The 11457-nt window shown below is 38.4% G+C and overlaps 1 protein-coding gene across 1 annotated transcript; it reads left to right on the top strand.

Annotated features, from left to right (window-relative positions):
- The first annotated feature begins 9808 nt into the window (after positions 1-9808).
- LOC140452680 (uncharacterized) lies at positions 9809-10504 on the top strand. The gene has a single exon (XM_072546997.1). It carries the CDS (start codon positions 9809-9811, stop codon positions 10502-10504), a length of 696 nt encoding a protein of 231 aa, XP_072403098.1.
- Positions 10505-11457: the final 953 nt, after the last annotated feature.

The following is an 11457-nucleotide window of genomic DNA, read 5'->3' as shown; positions in this document are numbered from 1 at the left end:
TTTGGTCCTTCAGATCCGCAATAAAATTAGTTTAAAGTAATTTATTCAATTAAAAACGTGATCAAATTATATAAAATTTTAAAAATATACTGCATAGCTTCTCTCAAAATTCGTTTAAAATCATTGAAAAAATTCCACTAGCGGTACACATCTGGCAACGGATGCGATAATCCCAAGCAAGGTCTCTACCTGATCTATTGTTAAATCGAAGTACAGCCGTTGAAACTTTCCAAAAACACGTTCAATTTCTGTTACAATCTACAATTTAGAATTCTTTAAATACAAGGGGTTTATATGATTATATATTTATTTTATATAACTTAGGAAATTAAAAAAACGCAATATTAATTGAACACTGGTTTTAAAAATATTTTATGTGTATATTTCTAGTTACAATTAAATAAATATATTTTGGATTTTGTTTAAATAATACTTGGAGTGTTTTTTTGTTTGCTCGATTATACATACTCATATATAATAAATATTTATTCTTACTGATACTTATTTAGTTTCATAACTTTAAAAGTATTACATATACGAGTGCATACTAAATTTATTGAGATTGTTATGATTTTATTTCAATGTCTATTTAATTTATAATGTCTTACTAATTTATTATATTGTTCCTACTTTAATTTATTAAAAGGCACGATAATTTATATAAGTTTATTTATCACTACATATACAATAATTTATTAGTAGGCGAGCGTAACACAATATCCGAGCGCGAATCTTCTTTATTAACTGTCCCTCCATAACCAAAATTCCTCTATAAATATAAAGTCCTGTTATTCGAGAATGAAAACAGTTGTTTCTCGAAACACATCGAACCTAGACCGCTGTTTTGCTGAAAGGCCTTCTAGACAGAGCGGCGAATTGTTCTCAGAACCGGTATGGTTAAAACGGCTTGTCTCCAGAAGGGTCGACTTGTTGTTTTTATTTAAAAGGGGGACCCATCGTGTGTCAGGTAGGCATTACCTAAAAAATACGTGAATGAATGAAAATAGTAATAAATATATTTACGGTTTTGGGTCAGAATTTATCGTAACATTGCCCCCCTCTTAAAAGATTGTTCCTCCTGGAACCTTGTCGGGACTGGAACCGGAACGGTATGCTGGTATCGGCAACTGGACCCTCTTTTACAACTTCCAGTTGTATAAAAATGACAAGGGGCGGTTTTCTCTCCGCACCAGTAACTATGCGGATTGCAACAGACTAACACCTGGACTTCGGTGTCTTTAAAGATCTCTTCCACCATATTTCGGATAACCCTCCAATCTAATTGGCGGCACTCCAACTTTGGCATGGCTAACTTTTGCACGTCGGACTCTAGTACGTGCTCTCTCAATTGAAGTAAGGCTTCCCATACATCTCGGTAGGTAGGTTGGTCACGGGCAGTGTCTTTTGTCACCAGGTAGAAAAGGTAACGTGATGCATCTTGGAGCTTCAAGGTTTTACCGGGAGCTGGCACTTGGCATTGAAGTTCTGCAACTCGACCAAACTTCCTTCGAAAGACGGATGCCAACCCTGGTGCGTCTTTGATACTGGCCGGGATGGTAAGGGCCAGCGAGTAGTCATCGGGGAGCGCGAGTAGATCTTGCTTTTCTTCAGTGGTAACACCATGTCTCGCTTTACCGGTACCTCCATAGGCACCCATGAATTCCTCAAACGTGAGGTCAGACACATCTTGGACTTGGTTTACTTCCACTTCTTCATCTACGTCGTGGTCACCTTCGAAAGACGCCAGCCGGTTATGGTGTACTATCATCGGCTTTCCCCTCGGAATCTTGCTTATTCGATAGATGACATCGTTGATTTTCTCCATGACGAGGTATGGACCTTCCCAAAACTGCTGCAATTTGGGAGAACAACCTTTTCGCTTCTTGGGATTATACAGCCAGACTTTGTCGTTCTTCTTAAAGCAACCCTTTTCGGCTTGTGTATCGTACCGTTTCTTCATTCGGTCGCTAGCGATCTGAAGGTGGGAACGGACCAACTCATGTACATCGTCCATTCTTTTTCGTAATTCGATCACATAATCTTCACCCGCTACATCTTCTCCAGGTCGACACCCAAACTCTAGATCACAAGGTAGTCGCATTTCGCGTCCGAATAGGACTTTGGCTGGTGTCTGGCCTGTTGATTCGTTAACAGCAGATCTGTAGGCCATTGTGAAGAACGGAAGGTATTGGTCCCAGTCTCGCTGATGATCGGACACCATCTTTGTCAAATACTTGCCAACTGTCCTATTCATTCGTTCTACCATACCATCCGATTGCGGATGATACGCGGTAGTTCTTGTTTTCTTCATGCCTAGTCTATCACATATTCCTTGGAATAGATCGCTTTCGAAGTTCCTGCCTTGGTCACTATGGATCTCCAAAGGCACTCCAAATCGGCTGATATATTCTTGGATCAACTTATCTGCAACGGTGGCGGCCTTCTGGTCTGGAAGTGCGTAAATCTCGACCCACTTAGTGAAGTAATCCATTACTACCAACATGTACTTGCCCCCATTTTCACTTTCTGGAAATGGCCCTGCAATATCCAAAGCTATTATTTCAAACGGGCTTCCAACATTATATTGTCTCATAGGAGCTCTCCTTTTCCGGTGAGGCCCGTTACTCGTAGCACAAATAGTACATTTCTTACACCAGTCTTTTATGTCGTCGGAACTGTTCATCCAATAAAACCGTTCCCGAATTCGCTGAAGGGTTTTCCTTACACCAAAATGCCCTCCCGATGGACTGTCGTGTAACTGACGAAGTACTTCGGCTATTCTGCTCTTTGGGATCACTAACTGTCTTCTTTTCTCTGAACCGTCATCATTTTCCAGGACTCGTTTGAGCAAGCCATCTTCGATGATAAATGAGTCCCACTGTGCCCAATACGTCTTAACTACTGAGCATAGGTTTGATATTTCCTGCCAAGGTGGTCGACGGTTTTCCTCTTTCCATTTTCGGATTTTCTGAATAACTGTATCTCTCTCTTGTTCTGCCCTTATCTTAGTAGGCGTCCAGTCGTCGTTGACAATCGTTGTTCTTAGCACTGCTGCTTCCTTGGATTCCGTTTTGTTGCAGTGGGAACACTCTGCTGGGCATGGCCTTCTGGAAAGAGAATCAGCGTTTCTGTGGCTAACTCCGGCCCGGTGCTCAATCTTAAAATCGTATTCTTGGAGTCGTTCGATCCACCTGGCTATCTGACCCTCTGGATTCTTAAACTGCATCAACCACTTAAGGGCGGCATGGTCGGTTCGGATTAGAAACTTTCTGCCATAGAGGTATTGGTAGAAGTGCTCTACTGATTTAACTACTGCTAGAAGTTCTCTTCTCGTGACGCAATAATTCCGCTCAGGTTTTGAAAGGACTTTACTAAAATATCCGAGGACTCGTTCCTGTCCTCCTTGAATTTGAGACAGCACTCCTCCAATTCCCACGTTACTTGCATCCGTATCTAAGATGAACTCTCCTTCTGGCAGTGGATACCCCAAAATTGGTGCTGTTATTAAATGCTTTTTCAACGTTTCAAAGGCATTTTGGCAGTCTATATCCCAGCGGTATTCTCTTGCTTCCTCTGTAAGTCGCGTTAATGGCTTAGCGATATCTGCAAACTTCTTAATAAACCTCCGGTAGTAAGTACATAGTCCAAGAAAACTTCTCACTTGATGTTTGTCAGTTGGTTTTGGCCATTCCTTAATGGAATCGATTTTTCCCTTATCCACGGCCACTCCTTCTTTACTGACTATATGACCCAGATAATTGACTTTACCTTGAAATAGCTGGCACTTCTTGGGGTTTAGCATCAATTGGGCAGCTTTAAGTCGATTAAAAACGTTTTCTAAATTCCTCAAATGATCTTCGAATGTCTCCCCCAAGACGATTATGTCATCTAAATAAACCAGGCATGTTTTCCAAGATAACCCTCTCAACACATTTTCCATAAGCCTCTCAAATGTCGCAGGAGCATTACAAAGTCCAAATGGCATAACGTTGAATTGCCACAATCCAGATCCTGTGGTGAAGGCTGTCTTTTCTTTATCGACTGGGTCCATTTCTACCTGCCAGTATCCAGACTTCAAATCTAAAGTAGAAAACAATTTACTTCCAGCCAATGTGTCCAATGTGTCATCGATCCGAGGCAGAGGATAACTATCTTTCTTGGTAACGTTGTTCAGCAAACGGTAATCCACACAGAACCTCGTCGTTCCGTCTTTCTTCTTAACCAGGACCACCGGAGAGACCCATGGACTCGTAGAAGGTTCTATCACCCCGTCTTTCTTCATTTCCTGAACAATCGTTTCAGCTTCCTCTCTCTTCGCCTGTGGTAATCGTCAAGCTGTTTGACGAATTGGCTTAGCATTACCAGTATCAATTTTATGCTTAACAACGGTAGTTCTTCCCGTCTTTCCTCCTTTCGGTACGAAAATATCACGATACTGCCGAAGAAATTCCCTTAATTTCCTTTTCTCCATCTGATTAAGAGACTGTCCTGCAACTGCAACCATTTGGTCGAATTTGTCGTTGGAATTATCAGATGTTGTCGCCTGACGGATTATGGATGTCACAGGTACACAAGTTCCTACTTTTGTCTCTTTCTTTATGGTCACTGGGTAGTCGTTGACATTGATAAGTCTCACAGGAATTTCTTTAGCCGAAGTCACCAATTCCTTTCCAATTATGATTCCACGGCCAACCTCATCGTCGTGGTTCCAAGGCTCCATCATAACAGGTCTCCCTTCGTCCACAATTCCCTGTAGCCGCGCTACTATGATCGTTTCGCTTCTCGCAGGCACGACTGTATCTTCTGTAATGGCTGCTTGCACAGTGTTGTCATTATGTGGATGGAGAAATACCTCCTCGTTGCCAACTTTGATTACCTTATTCTTAAAATCCAATTGGAATCCATGCATATTCATTACGTCCATTCCTAATATAACATCCTCTTCGATGTCAGCAACTATAACAGTATGGACGAACTTTTCTGCTCCAATTCCCAATTGTACCTGGATTTCTCCATGAATGTTGGCATTTTCACCTGTAGCGGTCCGAAGTCGCAACCTCGTTGGTAACAGTTTCTTACGGCTGTTTATAACTGTCGGGCGTATAATGGTTCTGGTCGCTCCGGTATCCACCAACAACGTATGCTTTTTACCATTTATGTCTCCATCTACATATACACTATCTTCACGACATTTCAAAGAAGCTATTAGTATGAGAGGGTCTTTGGAAAAGTTCTGGGTCGAAGCTGCCCCCCTAAGGCTGACCCGTTCTAGTTTTCCTGGTGGTGAGTTTCTTGATTTGCGTCGTACCTAGGGTGCTTACAGGAGCTTCGTACGTGTCCTATTTCGCCACAATTCCAGCATCTGATGGTCTTCGTTTTCTTGTATGTCATGCTTTTTATCATATTAACGAGCTGGTCAAGTTTATCTTCATCTTCTTCCTCTTTTACAGTCCTAACTTTACTGTAACCGCCAGAGGCCTGCGTAGCTGACTCATATTCGAGGGCGGCGGATAAGACATCAACCAGCGTCTTGTGACGAGCTAATCGTAGTGTTCTCTGCATTTCATGATCACGAAGACCATCAATAAACGTTTGAACGGCCAACTTTTCCATCATGTCTTCGGGAGCTGTTGGATAAGCATATCGTACTAATCTGGCAATATCTACTTGAGAAACGTTGACATTTGTAAGATTAAACAAATGGAAAAGCTGGCAGATGAAGTGTTGGTTGATGCTTCATTAATTCCAGGGTTTCTCTTTGCTGCAAAAGATTACGAAGCGATCAATAATAGTTTCAATAACCAGCATACTGAATTAATTAATTTAATTGCTGTCGAGGAAGACGCAAATTTGGATACGGAAGAAATAATTAGGTTTGAATTTGCCAATAGTATTAATAAAATAGCTTCTCTTTATTTTAAACATAATTCTTTATTAAACAATACTTCTAGTGGAACTCAAAATGTGTCCGCTGATCCACATATTAGATCAAAAACTAACGTGAATCTTCCTAAACTAAATTTAAGTATATTTGCGGGCGAGATTACAGATTTCCCCACATTTATAGATTTATATAATGCCCTTGTACATAATAATTCTGATCTTTCTAATATAGAAAAGTTTAGTTATCTTCTGCAATCACTTAAGGGAGTACCTTACAATTTAATTAAAAGCATTAAGCTGCAAGATTCTAATTATATAATTGTTTACAACACCTTAATTGATCGCTATGAAGGTAAACGAGACTTATCTAGAGCATTATGGAAAAATATTCAAAATGCCAGTGTGGTTAAAACTGATGATCCTGTTTCACTTAGAAAATTATTAGATATTTTCAATGAAAACTTAGCCTCTTTAGAAAAATTACTTTTTTCTCCCGCTCAATGGGACTTTATTCTAATGAATTTACTGATGGACAAATTGGATGTAGAAACAGTTAGAGCTTTCGAATTACACTTTGCTTCAAAAAATGTACCTTCCTATAAGGAAGTTTATAAGTTCGCATTGCAGCGTTGCACTTCATTGGAGTCATATAAAAGACAAGTCAGCAAAAATGTTAAATCTATTAATTCCGATACTTCTAATAACGTAAGGTATTCATCTCGTCAACTTCTACATTTTTGACCAGTTCTGTCAAAAATAAGTGTCTATTTTGTGGTTCGGATCATGCTTTATTTAAATGCAATCAATTTCTTGCTGAATCACCTCAAAAACGTTTTGACTTTGTTAAACAGAATAAATGTTGTATAAACTGCTTGTCTAAAACTCATGTTACGATCAAATGCCTTTCATCCAAAAGATGTACACATTGTAATAAAAAACATCATACTGCTCTTCATTTTTATAATCTCAATGCGAATGATCATTCTTCTTCTTCTTCTCACAACGAGGTTGCTAGTTCATCTAACGATCCTATGCCCTCTGTTTCCGCCTTATCAAATACTTTGACAAATAATATCTTGCTAGCTACAGCTACAATCTATGTTCTCGATAGTTTTGGTAAAGCCTTGAAAGTTAGAGCCTTATTAGACAGTGCGTCTCAAGCTAACTTGATTAGTAAAGAATGTGCAGACAAATTAAGTCTCCCTAAATTCAATGCGGCTTTATCGATACAAGGTGTTGATAGAATGTGCACCCAGCCAACTTTCATTGCGAGATAGATGCAATAATTCTTCCTCAAATCTGTCAAAACATGCCAACTGTTCCAATTTCTTTAGACAACTTGCCGCATCTTCAACATTTAAGGTTGGCTGATAAAATGGCAAATATTCCAGGTAAAGTTGATGTTCTATTAGGAGCAAATATCTTTCCTTACATCTTAACAGGAGGAATTATTAAAATCCGTAATGATCAGCTTTCAGCTCTTGAAACAAGTTTCGGTTATGTTTTGATGGGAAATATTCCACCTACAAATATAACAAATATTCATTCCTTTTTTACGTCATTTTCTGCTAATAATTCTGAGCAATTAGATGCGACATTAAAACAATTCTGGGCCATTGAGGAAGTACCAGAAGTTAAATCTTATTCTCCGGAAGACTCATTCTGTGAGAAGCTGTATACTCATACCACTTATAGAAATTCCGAGGGCAGATTTGTAGTAAAGCTGCCTTTCAAAAACGAAATACCTTCTTTTGGCGACACAAAACGTTTAGCCTTACAAAGATTTAGTTCTTTAGAGAGCAGATTTGCCAAAAATGAATCACTTAAGATTCAATATTCAAGCTTTATCAAAAGTTTCATAGATAATCATTATTTAAATCCTATTCAGCCAAGTACGGCAATAAATAATGCTTATTATCTACCACACCATTGTATTTACAAGGAGTCCAGTACTACTCCATTGCGCGTTGTGTTTGATGCTTCCGCACACGCCCCTAACTTTTCGTCTTTAAACGATACGTTATATTCAGGTCCAAAATTACAAAATGACCTTGTAAATTTATTGCTTAAATTCAGGTTTTATAAATATGTCTTTACTGCAGATATTAAATCCATGTTTACTCAGATTCTTATCGCTCCTGAGCAACAAAGATTTCAAAGAATACTTTGGCGTTTTTCGGAACAGGAATCTATTGCTGAATACGAACTTACTCGGGTTACTTTCGGTGTGTCGAGCTCACCATATCTTGCAATTCGTACTCTACAGCAGCTAGCACTCGACGAACCGGACTTACCTGTGGCCTCATCTTTACTCCTAAAAGATACTTACGTAGATGATGTGGTGACAGGAAAGGATTCTTTAGAAAATAGTGTTCTTGCTATAAAAGAATTAATATCTTTATTGAAACGTGGTGGATTTGAGTTACGAAAATGGGCAAGTAATGCCCCTCAGTTATTCTATCTCGCTAATATTCCTTTGGATCATATTCTGCAACAGTCTTTTTCATTTGACTTAGATCAATCTTCGTTGAACGTATTAGGACTTGGATGGAATCCATCATCTGATGATTTCTTTTACAAAATTTTACCTCTTCAAGCTTCCTGTACAAAGCGAAATCTCTTATCCCAAATAGCTCGCATATTCGATCCTTACGGTATGCTTAATCCTGTCACTTTGATAGTGAAGACTATTATTCAACGTCTTTGGCTACTTAATTTAGATTGGGATGCAACTCCACCTTTGGAAATTACTTCAAGGTGGGAACAATTTAAAATTGAACTGTCTATACTGTCTAAGTTTACTATACCTCGTCATATTTCTTTAAATGCAATTATTTCCTGTGAGCTTCATGGCTTTTGCGACGCTTCTTTACGTGGATCTTCTGCTGTTACATACCTTCGTGTGTGTTATGATACAGGAGTCATCAAAACTTATTTTCTTTTAGCCCGAACAAAGGTATCTCCTACCAGGGTGCAAACTATTCCTCGTCTCGAGCTCAATGCAGCAGTAATTCTTAGCAAATTATTATCTTATATACTGCAGACTCTCACTATACCGTTTAGTAGAATTTACGCATGGTCAGATTCGACTGTTGTTCTTCATTGGATTAATTCACAGCCATATAAATGGAAAACTTTCGTCAGTAACAGAATTTCTTATATTCAAGACAGGATAGCTTCAAAACACTGGCGATATATTCCTTCTTCATTAAATAGTGCGGATCACGGATCCCGTGGACTTTTCCCTGAGGATTTCTTAAATACTCCTGCTTGGTGGGTGGGTCCGGAGTTTCTTCCCACTACTGAAGATAACTGGTCATTCTTCTTGACCGATTCTATCGAACATAACTTAGAATTGAAACAGAAAAGTTGTCTTTTGTCTTTTCCATCTGATGAATTCGTCGATAATCTCTGTAATCGATTTTCTTCCTTTTCAAAATTAAAACGTATCTTTTCCTATGTTCTTAGATTTGTTGGTAACCTAAAATCAGTCAATCAACGAACAGTTGGAAAGCTTTCTATTCAGGAACAAAGTAACGCCACTAATCAACTAATTAGATTAGTGCAACAAAGATATTTGAAGGAGGAAATAGAAAAGGTTAAAGGTAATTCTATAAAATTCAAATATTTGAAAAAATTAAATCCCTTCTTTGATTCACATGATCTCCTAAGAGTGGGCGGAAGACTTAGCCAGTCAGAATTAGCGTATGACAAGCGCTTTCCTCTTCTTTTACCTTCTAAAGGTAATTTTATCAAATTACTTATTTCGGAAATTCATATTGTATATCTACATGCAGGCATTCAAGGTACGCACTTCGCCTTGTCACAAAACTTTTGGATAATTTCATCCAAACGTGTTATTCGTAGTGTTCTTTCAAAATGTCTTTCCTGTTGGAGACTAAAACCTCAAAATTATCAGCCACCTATGGGGGCTCTTCCCGACCTACGTATATCCAAGGCCAAACCATTTTTTTGCGTTGGCGTCGACTTTGGCGGTCCTTTTCTGATACGAGCCAATAAGCTTAAAAATGCTAAACGAACGAAAGCCTATATTTGCGTATTTGTATGCTTTGCAACTAAGGCTTTGCACTTAGAATTGGTATCTAAACTTAGTACCGAGGCATTTTTAGCCTCATTCAGACGTTTTATAGCACGCCGAGGACGTTGCTCTGTTGTCTATTCTGATTGCGGAACAAATTTTGTAGGAGCAAAATCCTATTTAGAAGACATTAAGTCACATTTTGATAAAAACGACGTCATTACATGGCATTTAAATCCTCCGGCAGCTTCCCATTTTGGTGGATTGTTTGAAGCGGGTATAAAAAGCGTAAAAACGCATGTGTCTAGAGTCATAGGCGAACAGGTTTTAACCTATGAAGAATTCAATACATTACTCATACAAATAGAGGCTGTCTTAAATAGTCGTCCCTTATGTCCTGTCAGTAATGATCCAAATGATTTTTCAGTGTTAACACCTGGTCATTTTCTTACACTAGAGCCTTTAAAGATAATTCCCGATCGGGATTACAGTGATGTTCATTTAAATAGACTAAGTCGTTGGCAATTGCTGCAACGATTACATGCAGACTTCGAGCGTTCATCAACGCTCGAAGTGGCATAAAAATGAGAGTAATCCTAATATAGGTACACTCGTACTAATACGTAATGAGACCAAGCCTCCCTTACAATGGCAAATGGGTCGAATTAAAACTTTAATTTTCGGTCAAGATGATATTGCTCGCGTAGCTATCGTACAAACCGCGAAATGTGAACTTAGGCGACCTTTGGTTAAGCTATGTCCTTTGCCTTACATTGACTAAAAATGCAAATATGCATTTTGGTGGGTGGGAATGTTACGTCCCTCCACATATATTCTCAGTTTTTATTAATAATTTTTATTATTTTATTTTTATATTTTAATTCTTTACTTAACGTGTGTGTATGTCTTGTCATCGTAAATTAATACGGACCTGTACAGTCCTTCCTAGTCTTAAGGGAGCAAGCTACGGGACGACACGCATTTTCAATCTGAGTTTAGATATAGTCCTGTATAAATCGGGGCCGTTTAACACTCCAGTATTTTGTGTAGCCTTGACCACGCGACCCTTTTGAGAAGATTTCTGTTCCCGAACCAGCCCAGTGCACTGAGGAAAAAGAAGAAGTATACATCAACATTACAGGTACCGTAATTTGATTGCATACACACATAGTATTTATATTAATTGATAAATTTACATATAACTTATTTTCATATTAAAATTAAGCCAGCACCTAAATAAACAATTATGAGTGAGTGCTTCTCTTATAGAACTTAACTACATTCAGAAGACAATGTAATAAATGAAGGCGAAGAAAATATAGAGCTAGAGCAAATAACTAGAGAAAAAGTAATAGAAGAACTATCAAATATAAAAATAGACAAGGCAGATGGAGATGATAAAATTGAACCAGAAATGGTAAAATACAAGGGAGAACAAGAAATAAACTGGCTATGAAAATATATAAAGAAAAGTGGAAAAAACTAACAAGCATAGTCACGAGGAGAAAACTAGTATTAGCATTTATAGACCTAAG

The sequence above is a fragment of the Diabrotica undecimpunctata genome, chromosome 11 (genome assembly GCF_040954645.1).
Source record: "Diabrotica undecimpunctata isolate CICGRU chromosome 11, icDiaUnde3, whole genome shotgun sequence".
NCBI lineage: Eukaryota > Metazoa > Arthropoda > Insecta > Coleoptera > Chrysomelidae > Diabrotica > Diabrotica undecimpunctata.
Note: the sequence above shows the minus strand (reverse complement) of the source record. Positions and strands in the feature narration are given on the sequence as shown.